The sequence below is a fragment of the Oryzias melastigma genome, linkage group LG11, assembly GCF_002922805.2.
Source record: "Oryzias melastigma strain HK-1 linkage group LG11, ASM292280v2, whole genome shotgun sequence".
In the NCBI taxonomy this organism is placed as follows: Eukaryota; Metazoa; Chordata; class Actinopteri; order Beloniformes; family Adrianichthyidae; genus Oryzias; species Oryzias melastigma.
The window spans coordinates 2,170,524-2,191,159 of NC_050522.1; the positions used below are offsets into that span (position 1 = coordinate 2,170,524).

The 20,636-nt window shown below is 42.3% G+C and overlaps 1 protein-coding gene across 2 annotated transcripts in view; it reads right to left on the reverse strand.

The window, feature by feature from the left end:
- Positions 1–13,791: 13,791 nt before the first annotated feature.
- The window catches only part of LOC112136295 (trafficking kinesin-binding protein 1), a 29,145-nt gene continuing 22,300 nt past the window's right edge, over positions 13,792–20,636 (reverse strand). For both annotated transcript variants that reach the window (XM_024257906.1, XM_024257905.2), the window contains 2 exons: positions 19,273–19,398; positions 13,792–19,159 (listed from right to left, as the gene is read on the reverse strand). In XM_024257906.1, coding sequence (XP_024113674.1) covers positions 18,571–19,159; positions 19,273–19,398 — 715 coding nt within the window. In that variant the 3' untranslated portion in view covers positions 13,792–18,570. The remainder of the gene's footprint in view (positions 19,160–19,272; positions 19,399–20,636) is intronic.

Below are 20,636 nucleotides of genomic sequence, written 5' to 3' on the forward strand. Positions count from 1 at the left end.
GAGACGTGCGGTCGGGGGAGGCAGGTGAAGCAGTGCCTCACCTCACCGTCATCCTCACCTGTCGTCATGTGACCGCTAGCCTACTAATAATAATGAACCCGTTTCATTTAAATCCAATTTGTGTGTTTTCTTCTAATCATTTATCCTCAAAACTGCTTTATTTTGTGCATTTTCTACTTAATTTCAGTGCAATAAAGTGGGGGATTATCTCTTTAGCTTACTTAGCGTATGCTAGAAACAGAATGCTTTATTAAGTCCTTAAAACCTCCCACACATTTTATTACATGTCCTCCCTTTCCACTTAACAGGTATTTGGCGTTTGCCGTTCATTTCATGTTCAGATCTGACGTGAAGCTGCACTGAAAAGACACAATGAGGCAGGAAAACAACTGTGCTTCTTGAGATATAAAAACAAAAGATCATTTATTTTATAAATTCTTTTTATAGTTTTAGGGAGAATTTTTACTGATGGTCTCACACAAAATTTCACTTTAATACACGTTCAGAAAATTCCCTTTTGGAGTGATCGCAGGTTATATTCTATTTGGTTTTCAATGTTTACTAATACTTGGAAAAAATTATGTTGACTACAGGTTTTGTTTTTGAATTTAAATGTTAGATTTGCTACTATTTTACTTCATTTAAATTCTTTAAAAAGAATAAAACACAAGAACAAATTTCATTTTTGTTCATGATAAACTATTAAGTTGATCTAGAAGTTCTCGGGTTTCATTATTTGTGGTTTTTATTTTTACATTTCCTCATTTTTTTCTCATAATGTTGTAGGAGTCGTTATTTCAGGATTAATTGCTAGTCTTGGCAAATTAATCACAGATTAACAAATTGGGCTTTTTTGTTGTTGTGTCTGATTGTTTTTAGGAGACTTTTGGGCTGGAAAACCATGAATCTGTCTAAGAACAGACCAAATGGGAAACGAAGAACAGAATCAAAGAAACTCAAAAAAAGGTAAAGAATGAGAAAAGACAGAAAAGGAGAGGAAAGACAACGAGATCGTCACAGAAAATTATAACTCTGAAAATATTTATCTTTTCAATCCATATGGGTGGGCTACTGTATGCTTCCTTTTATCAAGCAATTTTGTTTATTTTGTTTTCTTTGGTAAAACCTGTAAAATTAGCACATTCAATAAATGTCATGTTTTTTCTAAGAAAAAATAATGTTAATAAACAACATTTTACATTTAATGATTTGACTTTTTAAATGCTTATCAAAACATTTCGATTCTTGACTGTGTGAAAGTGTGCTAGTAAAGCAGGTAATGTTTAAGGTAAAGATTTCGAAAAGAAAAACTACATTAAAAATTAATAAAACCCCTGCAGAGGGCCCCGTGTCATTGTTCCCCTGGGCCTCAAAAATGCTAGGTCCACCCCTGGTTCCAGCATCTTTCCCAGCAGAATTTCTAGGATGTTCTGCTCTTCCTCCTCAAAAGCTGCACAGGACATGTGCAGTCAACGTTCATTCTATTTGTGAAAGCAGCAAATAAAGATTCTTCAAAACGCAGACATGACACAAAATAACAAAGCAGCTTTTGACAAATCCTGAATGAAAATGGACCCACATCTCCCTCAACTATCTGGTTTCTGCATCTTTTCCAGATGTTGCAGCTCTAGAGATTGGAGTGTCCAGAAAAGCATCAGTCTGACACTCCATCTCCTTCCCCACAGGAATGTCCCTCACTGCCTCCGGTAACTTTCTGAACGAGAACAAAAGGGGAAACAGAAGAAGAAATATCTCCGTTTTTGTAAAGCACACTGGTAAAATAAAGGTTTACCTGTTTGAACATCCAGGTGTTTCCCGCCCTGAACGGGTCCAGGAGTTCTGGGTCTGAACTTCCTCCTGAGTCCAGCTGAGCTCTCTGTCATCGGGGGAGACTCGATCATCCGGATCAGTCTGAAATGTCGGAGAATCGCGTTCACGTGCACGTGACGCTCACACGTGCGAACCGCGCGAGCTCGGCTTCATTTATTCATCAATTGATTAATGGCAGGCTCGTGCGCATGCGCGTGCGAAGTTCCCCGTGACTGCGGTCTGCGTGAATGACGTCACTGCCTTACGCTTCACCTGGTGACGTGAACAAACAGCACGCGCTTTCACGTCTGATGTGCTCATCACACGTAATGCTGTCGAGGCAATGATGTGATGTGACGTCACTCCGCATCATTGTTGAACCGGGAAAACTCCTGATCCTCTGTTGATGTTCCTCTCAGAAACATCTGGAAGAGTAAAAGACATTCTTAAGAGCTTTGAGAAGCTGCTCTAAGAAAAACACCCAAAGAAAAGATGTCAAGAAAAGGAAATACAGACACATCCTATGATGTGAAGGAGGGCCATTATCTGGTGGGAAATCGGGGAATTTATAAAGTTTGGGAATTCCTCGGGGAGGGAAGCTTCGGAAAAGTGGCCAAATGCACCAAACTGGGGGGTCATGAGTTTTGTGCTATCAAAATCATGAAACGTAATGAAGCCGGCCTGAGAGAGATGGAATCAATGAAAAAGATCAAACACCTGGATCCTGAAGAGAACCATCTGATTGAGATGTATGAATGCTTCACATTTCAGAATGTGGTTTGCTTTGTGTACGAGCTCCTGGCCATAAGCTTGCACGAGATCGTGTGGGGAAACCCCCAACTGTTGAGCCTGGAAACACCAGCACCAGACGCTGCAATGACCAACGTTAAAGACGTGAAAGAAGTCCCTTCAGCTGGAAGAGAGGAGGAACCATCTGTTCACTCCAGCATTAACAGCGCACAGTGTGAGAAACCTGTGTCTCTGGAAAATATAGAAAATACTGAAGGTCTGCAGACAGACAGGGATCAGGAAAAAATGTCAAGTAAAATAGAAGAAGAAGACAAATCCTTTGTTGTGAAGACAGGCCAATCACTGGAGGGACATTTGGGAACATATGAAGTCGGTGAACTCCTGGGGAAAGGGAGTTATGGAAGAGTGTTCAAATGTTATAAAGTGGGGAGTGAGGAAATTGTGGCCATTAAAATCCTAGAAAATGTCAAAGAAGGGAGAGAAGAATTTAAAGCCATGAAATTAATCAAAGATCTGGATCCTGATCAAAACAACTTAATGAAGTTTCATGAGTGCTTTTCATATAATAATGCGACTTGCCTGGTGTATGAGATCTTGTACGTGAGTTTACAAATGTGCTTGAGCAAGACTCACTTTCATCTGTTTCAGATCAGAGCTTTTGCTCAGCAGATGTTTCAGGCTCTCAGTGCTCTCAAAAGCATCGGTGTGGTACACGGGGATATCAAACTGGACAATATCCTGCTTGTTAAAAGCAAATCTTTGAGGATTAAACTCATAGATTTTGGTTTTGCAAAAAAAGCAAATAAATTGTTGAAAGGAACCGAAATCCAAATAACACCCTTCAGAGCCCCTGAGGTCATCCTGGGTCTACCCTTGGATGAAAGCATCGACATGTGGGCAGTTGGAAGTGTACTTGCCTGTCTGTACAATAGAGGTTATCTCTTCCCATGTGACACTGAATATGAAACCATCAGAGCTATGGTGCAGATATTTGGGTTACCAGAAGAAGAACTTCTCACTGCAGGAAACTTCACAGGCGACTTTTTCACGAGGGATGATGACGGCTGGAGGCTGCCGACAGCAGATGAATACACCCAAAACACAAGGAAACAGGTGAAAGATCATGTTGTGGATCTTGATGCAATAATTCAGGTTCATCAAGATCGGTTTGACGACCACGATGACGACGACCACAGAGTTTTCATTGACCTTCTGAAGCGCATGCTGGAGGTCAATCCTCAAAACAGGATCACGCCGAGTCAAGCTCTCGCACATGACTTCATCACCATGAAGCATCTGTCAGGAGAAGGTAAGGCCAAGTACGCCGCCATCTCCGAACACGTCATGGGAACGGTCCAGTTTGGGTGAACGAGGGCTGGGGCGTCTCAATAAACTGGTTAGATTAAATGTAGGAATCTATTAGTTGTTTTGTGTGTCCACACAAATGTTAGATTAAATGTAGGAATTTAATTGAGTTCAAAAACACATTAAAGATTAATGAACTCGTTAGCTTAAATGTAGGAATCTATTTATCAGATACATAAACAAAAAAAACAAAACAAAAAAAAAAAAAAATTAAAAAAACATTTTTAATGCAACCACAAAACGGCACGATTCATTGCCGTTTTGTGCCGGTCCCAAGTCCGGGTAAATGCAGAGGGTAATGTCAAAAAGATCATTCAAAATAAAAATAAAGCCACAATAATCAATAAACAGAACTGTATTACAGGCCCGTTTCAAGAAGCAGGTTTTGTGGAAACTCTGAGTTCATGAACTCCAAATTCAGGAAAACTCTGAGTTTTCGGTTTCGGAAACAAGGGTAACTTAAACCTGTAAAAGTGATTAAAAAAAAACCCGTTTCAAAGTGATTTAAAACCAACCCGTTTCATGAAGCGGGTCAAGCTGAACTCAGAATCAATCACTATGGTAACTGAGTCTGTGAACGTAACCTGGTCTGGAGCAGGTTTCCTTCAGGAAACTTCCCTGCAGTCTCCGCCCCTTTTTAAAGTGAAGGATGTTCAAATATGAGTTCCTCATTAACATTTAGAGAACATTCACATTAGAGACGTCACGTTTCCACCACACAGAAACCAAAATGTCCGTTCATAGAGGATCATGTAGAGAGGAGGCCGGATTAATCCAGAGGGGATGTTATTTACGTCAGGAGAGGATTTGGAGGACACGAGTTTCCCAATTGATTTTTATTTGAGTTTTATTATATTTAGTTTATTTTATACAGTTTTCCAGGGACTTGTCATCGTTCCAACAACTTCAAGTTGATTGAATCAACCCTTTTCAGCTGTTCTGAAACCCAAAACTCTAAGTTTGAGAATTTTGAGTCCGTGGACCAGGGTCCAGGGTCCATCATGGCCCAGGTTAACAACTACCGGTTCAGGATGCACTGGTGCTGTTGACCTAGATCAGGGGTCTCAAACTCGCGCCCGCGGGCCATCTGCGGCCCGCAGGATGATGATTTGCGGCCCCCGTCTTCATATGAAAGATTACTGTTAGTGCGGCCCGCAAGGCTGATATGAATGACAGTTGCTGTGTTCAGAGCTGAACGAACCAATCACAGTGAGGTATATGACTCTGGAGGGCGGGACATCGGCGGGCTGTCCAGTGCCTCTGTCTATCATTCCTCCAATCAGCTGGGCGGAGGAGGAGCCATGAAGCACCGAACGCGACACCCGTGATAAATTCGCGTGCCCCGCGCGGGGAATTTGCTGCTTAAAGCTCGTCAAAAAATGTGTTTCTGTCTCTGCGCTGCGTGTAGGAGGAGCTACCAACTCTGTCTGTGGATGTCTCTCTCAGAATGAATGAGAGACATATATGATGTCGAGGAATACGTTTTTTGACGTGCTGGCTGTTCCTAACCAGAACTCCACAAGCTCCGAGCCACAGACCTGTAGCCCGCCCTGCGCGGCGGTCCGCGGCACCCGCCTGTCAGACATGTGATTCTGAGCTTGGCTTGCACCTGCGTGCGCGTGTCTGTGACTTTTAAGGTTCACACACCGGCTGTGTCGGCGCGCATTCCAGTCCATGTAAACGCGAGTAGAAGTCCGATATTCTGCTACGCGCGTTTGAATAGAACCCCCATGGAAAGCAGCCCTCCGCCCACTCCCCGAATGCGCACTGATGCAGCCGGCGCGCGCGCGAGCACCCCACACCTCCAATGAATGGAAGACACATAGATCAGATTTATTTACTGTGAGGAATTCTACAAAAATCTACAAAAAATTAAATCCTTTAAAGATTTTCTCTCTCTGAAGGAGGATCTGTTAATACAGATATTTGAAACTGAACAAAAATAATTAGTTTTCTCTAGTCAGTCAGTCAATATGTGGTTTCTTCAGTTGTCTGTATCTGTTGTTTGGTCATTATTATTATTTGATTTATTTATTACTAATTTATTGTTTTTTTGTTCATCTTTTAATGTATTTATTTATTTTATTAGTTAGTTAGTCCTTTTTATTTTGAACAACACATTCATCGTACTTGGTAAAAAAAACAAGAAAACAACAACAGAAAATTCTATATAAAATATAAATAAAAACATTACACCTCAATTATGTGGTTCGAAATGGAGTAGGAAGAAGTTTAAAAAACTTTTTCAATCCTACCCCGTAGCAATATATCTTAAGTTTAATCTTCAATATAAACTATTTCAGAAACGGACATACCCTTTTTTATATATACAGTGGTGGACAAAAGTGTTGGTATCCCTCAGTTAAAGAAGGACAAACCCACAATTCTCACTGAAATCACTTGAAACTTACAAAAGTAACAATAAATAAAAAAAAAAATGAAAATTAAACAATCAAAATCAGCCATCACTTTTGAATTGTTGATCAACATACTTATTTAAAAAAACAAACTAATGAAACAGGCCTGGACAAAAATGATGGTACCTCAATGAAAGATTGAAAACTGTTTGACCAAAGTGACATGATTAACTCAGGTGTGTCCTTTAATTGAGATCACAGGTGTTTTATTTATTGTTACTTTTGTAAGTTTTGAGTGATTTCAGTGAGAATTGTGGGTTTGTCCTTCTTTAACTGAGGGGTATGAACACTTTTGTCCACGTCTGTATATAAATCAACACACACAAAGATCTATACATGTCGTTCATTATTTATTCATTATTTTGTATTAAAAATAAAGATATCTGAGAACATTGGAATGTTTTATCAGCGCTTTTCTTGTGAAAATCCTGATGCGGCCCAGCCTCACTTAGACTCTGCCTCCAGCGGCCCCCGGCTGAATTGAGTTTGAGACCCCTGACATAGAGGGTCCAGATAGCACTCTAATTGTCATGGTGCTCCTGTGGCTTCTCCTGGTTGGACCCAGCCGTTGCCATCATCTCATCTACTCCTGATCACTTTATAAGATGGGCCAGCTCCAGAATTCATCACCCGTTTATTATCTTCAGTGGATCATCTCTTCCCATACCGACCTGGGTCCTCCAGCACCAGCACTGCCTGTTTCTCTACCAAGCGCTTTACTGACTTCCACGCCATGTCTTTCCGCCACACTACCGTCCACTCCACTCACCTCCAAGGTCTTCATTCTGCTGCTCCTGGGTTTAACTCAAGAAACCACCAAGACGAATCGTGGACAAATCAACATCATTCTCCCACTGAACTCCACTCCAAACTATTCCATCGACTCTCCATTATCCTTCTGGGTTGCTAGCCTCTGGGTCTGCTTCGTCTCATACAAATAATGACACAAACATCTGTTGGTGGAAGGAGAGGAAGAAGGGTGTTTGCAAGAAGACGGAGGAAAGGAAGGAGTGTCGGGCTTTGAGTAGGAACCCTGAATGGAGGAACTAGAGAGTTGTCAGACTTGATGGACAGAAGTCTCCTGCACCAGAAATGAACCCACTTCCTCTGGTTCTGTATCATCACCTTGTGGTCTGTTTTCACAGACTGGAGAAACAGCATGTGAGCTACATACTAGAGGACAGAATGAAAGGAGGCTGTAGGTTCAATGAGACATGTTCTTCCATGTTCATCATACATTTCCATACTCCCTCCAAATGGGAAGAATGGGGTGGGTTCAATACCCAAATGAATCTGTGAATATTGTTGCACCTAGTTTTTGATGCTATGACCTCTTTGTGAGCAACAGTAGAATAAATACCAGTCTGAAAATAGCTTCTTTACAGGACCCTTCAAGGAGAAGACTCTCCTGAGTAGATTGATGAAACTTGATGAGCTCATCTGGTCCACAACACTTCAGCATCACAGGCCACAAAGCTCCTTACCCAGATAAGAAAAGGGCTGAAGTAATGTACCCCATCATGAACTGATATCTAACGTGTTGAGGGGGTTAAGAACTTGAATGATTCTTAAACTGTCTGGGGCTTTTGCCCCCGGTAGGGTCACCGATGGCAGACAGGTCATGGGTGACGAGCCAGATAAAGAGGGAGTCAGAACCCTCTTTATGGGAAGTACAAGCAAAGATTTTACTATGTCGCCCAGAATTGCATTACTGGAGCTCCACATTGGAGCCAGGGCTGGGGTAGGGACCCGCAGGCGAGTGCCTGGTGACCAGGGCTCCTCCCAGGGTCCGGTTCAGCATCGATGTGGCGTGATCGGTAGGAATGAGCTCCCTGATCTTAACCTGAGTTATATTTTGTTGTTGGACTTATGAGCTCGTCGTTGTTTATCCATAACAAACACTGTGTTCTAGTCTATCAGTGGTAAGTTGAATTCGCTGATGGGAAAGAAGACTTGGCAGACCCAAATTTACAGTGAGGGTCTGATAGGACCGTCTGGCTGAGCCCTCAGTTAGAGAGGTTAGGTTTGTTCGCAGTTTCAGTGGTGGCCCCACCCGTGTTTGCCCAAATTGGCCTAAGTGGGCACTCAGTAGGCCGGCTCGCTACGCTAGCCAGTTGCCTGGTGGACAGTGCAGTTAGCTACCGAGGGCCGGCACAGCTAGCTCGCTACGCTATTAGCTTGAGTGGGCAGTCAGTAGGTCGGCTCGCTATGCTAGGCAGCCACTCCTTGCTAGCTCTCTATGCTGTCCACTAGACGGCCGGCTAGCATAGTGAGCTGGCCAACTGAGTGGCTGGTTGATTCTGGTGAGCGTTTCCACTCAGTTAAGCCTTGTTTTTAGGGCACATGCGGGCAGTAGACCGCTAGCATGTCGTTGCATCATTGTAATGCAACGACTAGAAAAGCAACAACGATGGAGGTCATCGAGCAGCTCGTCTTTTTCTTGCTTTAATTTTTGTACATCATGTATAAAATAAAAGGAGGGGGGATGTATATGGATACCAGCACCGTAAAACACAATATTTTAAAATGAACAGTTATGCAGCATATGCAGAAGGGTTTCAGCCTGCTGTTGGATACTGTTTCCGTTTGGTAAAAATGTGAGGGGAGATATTCTTGATGCTGATAAATCAGGCCAGTCTGCAGCCGCACAAAGGAAAGTGGGTGGATGCATCACTGAGAAAGCAGGCTGAGCAATGGTCAAAAATAACTTCAAATGAGAGCAAACATCTTCATGAGCTTTAACATTTGCGGTCTCGGAAAGCTCACTTGCATTGAATTATTAAAGTGGGCTCAGAAACAAATGTTTACATGTTTGTTCCTCCAGTTGGAGTTTAATGCACTGTGGAGCCAACGGGACATGTATAAACATGAAAACAGAAACGTATTTTAAAAGTTTATTGAGATATAAGATGATTCAGATGTGGCCCTGCAACCTCTGCTGGCCCTCCGCTGCACATTCCTTTGGCCGATAATTGGCTGACAGGTTATTTCAAGTGACATCTGTCAGTGGAAGACAGATGTAAGCAGTCCCTGTGAATTCTAATGAACGGTTGTGGCGCTGCAGCGCGACTTCAGTAAGTGAGAGATGTGTCTGTGTGAGTGAGAGGTGGGGAGAGGGATCAATGGACAAAGCAGCCTGAATTATTCAGGCGGGCCGTTCGCTGCAGCCCTGGGGAGGTTTCGAGTTTGCCATGTTTTTGTGTGTGTTGGACATTAAAGCGACTGGCACAGACTGAGGACACACTTGAAACAGAAATTTACAGAGACCGGAGATTAATAGCCATCCATGGGAATCGATCAAAACTCTCCAGGAGGAAAGACTTCAGGAACTAAAAGGTTCCAGTTCAATTTAAGAGTCCTGGATGTGTGTGTGGAGCTTGGCATGGTGCAAACATAAACAAGTAAAGGTCAAAATGATAAGTATGTGAGAATACTTCTAGATCTTTTAAATCCCTAGTGTGCAAGAGTTTTGTATCCAAATGGGAGAGGATAGAGTCATGAAAGGCAGCAGAGAGGCTGTAATGAAGATCCAGCAATAGAGACGACAGATGGCTGTTCTTAATCTGGCTGAACATCCTCTTTTCCATTCCTTCATTTCTGTCTCCAATAATTAACTTTTGGATTTATGATGAATCTGTTTAAGAAAACTGCAAATGATGCAGCTGAGAATGAGGCTTTTTTGGCATCTGAGCTGTGTTTGAAAAGAAAGTGTCTCAAAAGGGTTCAAACATTTGGGTTGCCTCTCCAACAAACATAAGATGTGTCTTTTAAAATCTGAATTAAAACAAGGATTTGCTTCAATTGTCATCGGACAAGAAGACAGGTCTCTTAATAATATTGCTAACTGTTTAAAAAGAGGAGTTAGCATAAGTGCTACCCCATTTATCAACTTGAATCTGCTGATTCTGATTCTCTTTCTCAGCTGAAATGATGTGAATTGCATAAAAGCCGCTGGTGGTTGAAAGAATGTTACATGAATGTTATATTAAAAAGTTAAACATCTCCACAAGATGTATGATGTTTGTATTGAGGTGATGTCCCACATAATAATTCCATGCCGTCACACTGCTCCCTGCCTGCATTTTTCCTGGTTCCTATCCCACACTGTACTGATGGACACATCAGATAATTTCCAGTATGATCCATGGTCAATTATAGAATTAACAGCTTGACACCAGTACCCCTTACTTCCTTCCCCTCTCTCTGTTTCTTCTATTTCTACCCCCCTCCTTTTTTTTCCTTCACACTTAGAGAGAGAGAGAGAGAGAGAGAGAGGCTCTGTCAGAGTGGATTTTGAGGCTGTTCTGGAGTTTTGCTAATATTGTAGCAACATGCTAGCTGTTTTGGCCAACTTAAGTTTTTTTCTTTAAGTTTTTAGGCTGTTTTGGAGTTAGGCTAATATTTAAATGCTAGCTGTTTTGGCTAATTTAGGCTTATTTTTTTCTAGGCTGCTTTGGAGTTTAGCTAATATTTCAACAACATGCTAGCTGTTTTGGCTAACTAAGGTTTTTTAAAAGTTTTTTGGGCTGTTCTGGAGTTAGGCTGATATTTACCTGCTAGCAGGTTTGTGTAATTTATCATTTGTTTCAGTTTTTTGGATATTTTAAAGTTAAGCTAATATTTCAGCTACATGCTAGCTATATGCTTTTTAGACTAATTTGGCATTTAGCTAATATTTTAGCTGGCTATCAGCTTCAGTGTTTTGAGCTATCATCACTAGCATCTTTAATAGTCAAATTCAGCTTACAACATTCACACTAGCATTATTGCAGGTAATGGTATATATCTAGTTCATAATTATGTTGAAGAGTTAAGTTTTTCAAGTATTAAAAATGTAGTTTTAGAGTGTTCAATGAATGTTTATCCTGTTCGGACCGCAACCTAAGGTGTGTTTTGGATTTTGGCCCCTTGAGCAATTGAGTCTGACACTCCTGCTGCCGGAAACAATCCAGCACAGAACTGCAGGGTGGAAGATGCTGACTGGGAAAGCATACATGGAGCGTTACAACCAACTAGCTGGAATAATATACAGAAACATGTGTACAAAATATGGACTGGAATCCCCAAAGTCAAAATGGAAACACCTCTGAAAGTAGTAGAGAATGAGAGAGCAAAGATCCTGAGGGACTTCCAGATCCAGACGGACAGGATGGTAATGGAGAACCAACCAGACATTGTAGTGGTGGATAAAGAACAGAGGAAAGCCGTTGTGGTGTGGATCAGGGAGTCAGAGTCCCGCTCGCTCTTAGCGTATAGCTTGATGTCATCCATGTAGAGGAGGTGACTGATGGTGGGCCCATTTCTGAGTTGGTCTCCATAGCCAGACTTATTGATTATTCGGCTGAGGGGGTTCAGACCTATGTAGAACAGCAGTGGGACAGAGCATCACCTTGGTATATGCCACATTTGATGGACACGTGCAAGTGGCTTGCCATTGGTTTCAAGGGTGATTTTCCACAACAACACTGAGCTTCCTATAAAGGGTCTCCGAGTCATGTTGATGTTGTACATCTCCAAGTATTCAGAGATCCAGGCGTGTGGCATTGAGTCAGAGGCTTTCTTGTAATCAATCCAGGCTGTGCACAGGTTGGTGTGTCGTGACCTGCAGTCTTGAGCGACTGTTCTGTCAACCAGGAGTTGGTGTTTGGTTCCTCTGGAGTCTCTACCAATGCCCTTCTGCTTGTTGCTCATGAATTCATCCATGTGTCTATGTATTCTGGTTGCAATGATGCCTGACATGAGCTTCCATGTTGTGGAGAGACAGTTATTGGACGGCAGTTGGATGGGACTGCACTCATTGAGGGATCCGTCTGGATCAGGATCGTTCGCCCTTCCATTAGCATTCAGGGTGAGACCCATCTCTTAGCATCTGGTTCATTTGTGCTGCCAGGCACTTGTGGAGCCAGTAAGTGTGCATCATGTCAGGGCTGGTGGTGTCCACAAGTATGTTTTAAAGAAGCCTGTGCAGTACTATAGAACATTTGAGCTATGTGATTGGAACTTTTACTATTCAAGTGTGTTTGAGATGACCAAGGCGGACCCGGCGCTGCGCAGATCGCCTGCAGCGCGGTGCATGCGGGTTAATTTCTGTCACTGACGTCAAATGTGCGCCGTCACGAAGTATGACGGGAAAAGGGCGGGTTCAAGGCGCCTTTGTAAGCCAGCGCAGCCAGAAATAGGCACTGCGGTGTATTCCGTATCTCTTTCTGGAAGGTAGTGAATCACTGATGAAAAAATAAAAAAGATTTCAAATCATCTGTTGTTATGTGTGTTATTGTTGTCTTTAAAATTAACTTTCATTTATATTTTATTTCTTTATTTGGAACAGTGCTCATGAAATTCATCCAGCGGCTATTTGTTTGTCTGTTTTACTCTGAAAGATGTTAAAATAATATAAAAGACACAACAGCACAAATCATACTAGGAGGAGTAGCATATTAACTTTCAGCCGAATGGTGAGGACAACCCCCAACTCCTTGATCTCGTCGTTCACCCTCATCTCAGGCGCCTTTCCCCGCCCCCTCCTGCAGCAGGTTGATCTCGTGTGTTTGGGGATCTCAAACACACCTAATGTTTTTTCTCTGACAGTCAGGGGGGTGGAGCTACACGGCAGTTTAGCTAATCATACAGCACATTTGCTCTACAAAAAGTCCTAATATCAAAGAGGACTAATTTAGAAGCTGCAGTAAATCAGAATTTGTCCTTAAAAATCAATAAAGGCGTTTTTAAAACAAAAACTAGTGAACAGATCGGTTGATTTCAGAAGCTTTAATTGAAATTGAAATCTGTTTTTCTGAGTGGTAGCGTCAAACTTATGAATAAATGGAACTCGTCTTTTTGTATGCAGATTTGCTCTCTGAGATCTGGGTCAGAACCAGCTGTGGAACCAACAGCTTCAAGTCCAGGGAGCAAAAATCCTTCTCTGGTTTAGGTTTTTGTGCTGATCGAGTTCCACTCTGATCCAGACGTGAATCTGGATCAGACGGCGGCCGTGGTGCTGCTGAGCAAGCTCCGTGCGGGTCCATGAGGAACCAGATGACAGCTGTCATCTGCTTTGATCTCTTGAGCTGTCAGAGTATCTGGATAAATGAGACGATCAGCTGTTATTGAAAGATGACAAATATCCAGCATGAAAGACATCACTGACATTTTCTTTCATTCAATTAAGACTCCTCGCCGCCAGTCACGGTGGCATTTTTGGATTATTGCTCACCTCTGCCCCCCCCCTGAAGCAGATGGAGAACAGGTAATGGATTTATGAGGGAGCTGATGCAGGCAGACGGAGGCGTCAGGGTCCTCTCCAACTCTCTGAGTTATTTGTGAGCACCATCTGCTGGAGGAGCGTCAGTAATCATCTCATGTCTGGACTGTTTCTCCTGTAATCATCATGTCTGTCTGGAATGAATCATTATTTTTATGAGGAGGGAAATAATACAGAGAGGACAAAATGTAAGATTTAATGATGTTTATTTAAAAAAAACCTGATTACATGCTCTCCATTATTACATGGATTCCAGTGTCTATATGGCATTTCAGTGGATAGAACTATGACGTGAAGTGTGCAGAACAACATACATGTTTGCAAACCAATAGTTTAAAATAAATACATACAAGTCTGGTTATGGCCACTCCATGACTTTATTACTCTGATCATTTTTAATGTCTTTTCAAAGCGTTCCCATGGGTCTTTAAATTTAGATAATGTCGATTTTAGCCAAAACGTGTCGTTTTCCAAGACATAGTTTCTACAGAGCGGCAGGACTTGATTAGAAATGTACTTCTGAGCGTTGGAACAGAGTAAACGCGCACCCACTTCCCATCACCTATCTGTTTACACTCTTTCCCGCTAGCTTATAGCTCCTCTAAGTACAACCAAAATGGCGAGCGGTATAGGAGTCGTACAGTTCTGATCCAGATTCCAGCTCAGGCAGAGAAAACAGAGAAAACAGCTCATGGATCTATTAGTCAGGAAGTGGATGATCAGAATGGAGCGGAGCAGAGAGCGAGTACACCGCCCACAGTATTTTCTGTCACAAATACAACCTTTTTCAATGACATTTGTTTTGTCCGGATTCACAGAAATTGAATAAGTACATATTCAAAAACACAAATTTAATCTGAATTGAATTTGACAGAGAACCTGTTGAAAACATTTTTATCTGAGTGGTTCTTCAAAGAGGGAAACCCTCTAAAGCTTCTGAACAGCTCTTTATTTCAGTGTATTGATCTGTTTAGTTCACTGGAAACTCCATTAAACTAATAATCTCATGGGAAACTGGAAAACAAAGCTCAAGTAAACGTGAAGCTGCAGGAAAGCGTCTTTAGAGAGGGATGGGGGGACTGGAGGCCCCCACAGCTCCAGGTTTCGAGTCCTCTTATCAGTAAAAAGTGACTAAATCCTCCTTATAACTGTCAGACACAGCAACAAAACCGTAAAGATGTTGCTCTTGTTCGTCCTTTCCTGTGAGAGCCAGTGAACCGAGAGTCTGAAGTCCTCATCTCTGCCGGAAACAAAATAACATTTAACAATATTTATAGTATAAGATTTCAGCTGTAAAAAACTAACAGAGCTTTTTGCTACAGCAGCTACGGAGCCAACCAGAGCAAACGGAGTGTAATGGAGAGCAGGAGAGCAATGTTTAGCCAGCAGAGACTTGACATGGACTCTGAGGCGTCTGAGAGTTCAGCAGCATGACTGCATCCAGCTAACGCTCCAAACGGCACCTTTTTCCTTCTGAATGTTAGCATGCTAAAGTGGAGTGGAGCTCCTTGTGTTCGGCACAAGTACAAAACTTCTCATTTTGAAAGGTTTTGGCAATACAAAGGACTTGAGTTTGATAAAAGACAAACAGCATGAAAGAAGAAGGTGAGTCGAATCAGAAAAAATCTTAACCTAAGACCACATGTGTCAAAGTCAAGGCCCGGGGGCCGGATCCGGCCCTCCAGGTAATTCCATCCGGCCCTCCAGATCATTTTATTTTATTCTTATTAATGAACCGATGTTATCTTGTGTTTTTTTCTAACTTGTTTAATTTTGACAAAATATATTTTTATGGAGAGTAAAATATTGAAAGTTATTTAAGGTATTTTAAAATTTAGATAATATTCTAGCTTAATGCGAGTATTTTTGTCCAATTTAGGCTTTTTAAAAAAGTTTTTAAGGCTGTTCTGGAGTTTAGCTAACATTTCAGCTACACTTTTGGCAAGTTTTTATTTTTACGTTTTTTAGGCTAATTTTGTATTTATTAAATATTTTAGCTGGATATCAGCCCAAGCAATTTCAGCTATAAACTTTAGCATTTTTAGCTATCAGCTTCAGCGTTTTCAGCTATCAGCCCTAGAATCTTCAGCAGTAAATTCAGCCAACAGCATTAAGACTAGCATCATCACAGGTAATGCTGTATATCTAGTTCATAATCATGTTAAAAAGTTGCAGTTTTAAAGTTTTAAAAACATAGTTTTAAAGTGTTCAATAAATGTTTATCCTGTTCAACCTCAGGTGCGTTTTGGATTTTTATGTGATTGAGTTTGACACCCCTGCTTTAGATTAACCACTCAAGGGTCCCAAGATTGCACTTATAAGACACAGAATTTTGGAAATAGAAGAGGTCACAACAACCAGCTGAGAGGATTTAGTTTGTTGGGATAGTTGCAGAAATGATGGCATGAGTCAGAGTGTGTCAGACACAAAGAGTTTGGCTAGAGTCGCCTGAAGAGATCTGACACCACAACAAACCTCTGATGAAACGCACAACTTTCTGCCCCTTAGCAAAAAGTAGTGAACTGAAGTGTACTACATACATCGTCTATATTAAAAGTGAGGCAGTATATGTAGAGTTAATTTAGTCCGAAGAAGTATTCAATTATACTTCCTACACTACATGTACATGCTCCATAGCACACTTACTTATACTCAAGAATACTTACTTCAAGCGTAATACTTTTTGCTAAGAGACCATTAGCTGCAGTTTGACAAAAAAAAAAGAAAGCAAAAAGTAAAAAAATACCCATCAGTACTTCTCATTAATGAAAATATTTGCTGGCCATGACAAAAACGTGAACACTTGACAAAATAAGAGCTCTACAATAAGATGCACATTTCAAACAAAGTATTATTCATGCCAGAAGCAGGTAGAAAAGGGCACCATAGAAGAAGAATCAAAGTCATGTAGAGAACAGATACTGATGATTTCAGAGACCTCTGGTGGCAGGAAAGGAGACAAAAAACTGTTTCAGTAACATAACTCACATTTGTGTGAAAACTCAGTTGCCGATAAAGTTTTCCTTTTATAATTTTCTCTTTAGAGCCTAAAGTGAGTCAACTAAAAATTTTTTGGACTCAAAAGTACATTTTACTGTTTGAGGGGGCATTTTCTTTTTTCTTGTGTTACAATCATTGACTGTATACGAGAACTGGACCGACTGAGTATAACGTCATGCATGGAAAATGGTTTACTTCTACCTCCACCCAAATAAAGTCCATTGAGTGGCCATTTTTTCATGATGCAGACATCGCCATGTTGGATCCAGACGTCAGTAAGCAGTGATCAGTCTGTGACAACCAGTCAGGAGTGAGCTTGTTGGGAGGCCACACCCCTACCACTTGAAAGAGGGCTGGGGAAAATCTGTCAGTCAAACATTTCTACCGTCCAACGCGTAGACATATAGTACCACTGGACAAAGCAGGGTGTGATGGGCCTTACCTGCAGCTCCAGTGAAAAGAGGCCAAATCCCTCGATGATTTTCCACATGGTGTTTGGAGCTGGATGACAGTGATTGGTCTGACACGGTCTGAGTCATGTTTTTAGAGGAACTTGTTTAAAGACCACACTCCTTCCACTGACAGCGGGATTGGGAGAATCTTGAGTCAAACGTTCAAGGTGAGGCCTTGAATTGATTGACTGAGCCATCTGATTGGTCAGGTTATAACTTGAATAACTTTCAAATATATATATATATCATTATCAAGAGGATGTTCATAAAAAAGTTAACAGAGCAAGAATGATTATTGTAGCAAATAGAGTGACAGAGTAATAACTGTTCTCTATAGAAGTCTATGGGATTTTGCAGCAGGGTTGGAGTCACTCAGTCCAGTTCTCAGATACAGTCATTAGTAACAAAGTGTGCTAACACTTTGCTACCACTGCTAAACCAAACACTTTTAATTTGAGTTTTCACACAGAAAACAGGACGTTTTCTAACTTTTGTGCCTTTGAAGCAAAAGTTAACCTGTGTGCTGCCCTCTACAGGTTGAAACGAGGTATTACAGTTTAATTTTGTGATTGGTCAACTAGTCCAAGAAGTCCCACTCATCATGCTCCGAGCTCCAGGATAAAAGCCCCGCCCATCTTTGAACACATGACACTCTCGAGAGTTGAAGCTCTCCACGTGATTGTTTGGGCTCTCCCAGCGACGCTGAGAGTGGAGGAGCTAAAGCAGAGAGCTCACCCGTGATCCTGAAAACGGCGGAGCTCACACTGCGCCGCTGAGAGCGGCAGAGGTCGCTCCGCTACGCCGAGAACGGCGGAGCTTTCTAGCTTGGAAAGCTGGCTGACCAGCAGATGAAGAGCGCCTGTGTGTTGGGGTGCAGCCTGCTTGGGGTTCCTGAACTTTACGACTTTTGAATTTTATTTTCATCGCGACAATAATAAAAAGATCCTTTAGTTACCTCAAGCTAACCTCACTGCTACTGTCAATCACATCCAGACCACACCTCCTACGCTCAGCCTGCATCTCCTAGCCCCGCCCCTCCAGCTGTCCTGTCTGGTTACCCTTTAAAGATGGTTGGTTTAATGAAGTGGATTTTTCAGCAGCATGATGGGATTTTCTGAGCCCATCAGAAACGCATTGTGAACATTTCATGTTTGACTGTTCATTACAGAATCAAGTTTTAAGTGGTGGGGGCGTGGCCTTTCAAAAAGCTAAATCCTGATTGTTGATAGTGGTTGCCATAGAAACAATGACACAGACTAATCACTGCTTACTGGTGTCGTCTGGAGATGTCTGGATCAGAATATAATGGCGTCTAAATTGACTATATTTGGTTGGAACTAGAAATAAACTGTTTTCTATAGATCAAGTCTCACTCGGTCCAGTTCTCTTATACAGGCAATGGTTACAACTCCACCTTTGTTTCTTTTTAGTCTGAGTATGGTGCGGGGTTGGGGTGTTTTGTGATCATGGTCCGTCCATGTTTCGTTCCTCGTCACCTTCCTGGAGGAGGTCCAGCTCACGGCTGCGGCCCCGGGCCTTTCATAGCCATGCTGGCTGACACCATGGCTGGGTAACTTCTGTTCCTCCTCATTCCGTCCGGAGCAAAGGGTGAGCTCGACCTGCGGAGCCCCCCCAACGGTCCAAGAATGGGCCCCGGACTCATGGCCCTGCCCCCTGGAGCCCCCGCCACTCCCAGCCGCTTCACCTTGTCCAGCAAGTTGAGGTTATGGACGCTTACGCTGACGTCCGTCTGGCTCTCACAATCCCGCCCCCTCTGCCTGCCTCGCGCCCCCCCCGTCACCTCCTTCAGGATGGATCGAGCTGGCTTGGACGCCAGGAAGTTGTCATAAGAGGGGCTTTTGAAGTCAAAGCCGGAGGAGGAGGAGGCGGCTGAGGCGGCCGGCCGGGTGGGGGAGTTGGGAGACGTGGGCGGGCGCAGCGGGTCGGGGTGGGGTACTCGGATCGGGGCAACAGAGGTGCTGAGCAGGACTCCGCCCCCTCCCAGACTGTGCTCCTGGCTCTGGTGGTACATGGCGGCAGAGATGCCCCTCTCCTGGAGCAGACGCACCAAACCCAGAGAGGTGCTGGTGGTGCGCGTCGCATCTCTGCGCAGACAAAGACAGTTAGAAACTGGCATTCATGCTGCTGCAGGATGCAGAACCGCAGAGGTGAGCGGTAAAAACCATATGGTTCTGGTTGGAGGTGTGTAGTGTCTTGCCTGAGGTTTGTTGAGGACTCAGACGGGCGAAGGCTGAGTCTGCGCGGCGTGCAGGGCGTGGCGGCGGGCGTGGCCAACAGCGAGCTGGTCATCACACAGGAGGAGGCGGCAGGAGTAGGGTTCAGACTGCAGGAGATGCAAGAAGAAAAGCTTCCAGAAATAAAAAAAACTGCACGTGGAGCAGTGGTTAGCCCTATGGCGTTCAAGTCCCCCTCAAGCATATATCACAGTCCACACAAAATAAATGGACCATGCAGGTGAAGGAGAAGAGGTTTGACCAGCGCAGAGGAGTGGAGGAGCGTGCGTGGAGACTGTCCTGCGCCCGTGGAACGCTCCTTGCGTGCGAGGAGTTTGATAAACGCTCGAGGGAGACTTATGGCGGAAAATTAACACCATATATTAGAAAAGAATAACAATCTGGAACCGTTTGACTTTTACTGATGATATGAAGGAAGAGAGTCTGCAGGAAATGATTATTTCTGGGTCCACTACTTAGAACTGAGAGGATCTTCTGTAGAACAGAGCAGATCATTCCTGACAGAAGAAACCAGATCAGCTCCTCAAAGATGAATTTCTAAATGACGACAGTGAATAAAAGTCTGTTTTTATTGGGTTTTAATGTGTATTTTGGGTTGTAGATGTTTCACTTCAAATGTGTTTGAAAGGAAAAAGCTTAAAATGTTGAAAACTAAATTGTTAATAGTTAGTTTTTGTTTTTTAATTTAATTTTGAACATTTGATCTGACAGGGATGAATAACAGTATATACATAATATACACTTTATATGAATAGAAACAACATGTTTACATTACGTATTGATTTTGTCCATAATCCTACATGATAATAAATCAAATAAAACAAAAAACAATCATTTTATAGCTGAAAGATCCAGATGTTTTTAGTGAGTCGATTCAAAAGATGTGAATCTTTGAGAGGAGCCAGAACTCCCATCACTACTGTGGAGGGAAACGAGGAAAGACCGACGTTTTGACTAAATGCTGACAGCGGACAGCATGAAGCCAAATCAATGAAGGCTTCACTAACAATGATACATCCGTATCATGCTGATTAGACACTTGAGTTTTTTTTAGCAAAAATGTGCTGAATATGAATGATTTTAGTATCAAATAGTTCATTTAGTCAGCCAAAAATGATTACAATTTATGTAGAGATTTTAATTTAATTTTGCTGGCAAATAAATCTATTTTTGATATCATATTCTATTTTTAAAAGAAGTTAGTAAAGACAAATTATATAGAAGTTTGTTTCTTTCATTATTCTTTAATAATAATAAAGGTAAAATGATTTGAAGAGATATACTTTTAACTTGAGCAAATCGACCAATGATACTTGCAGCAGAAAGA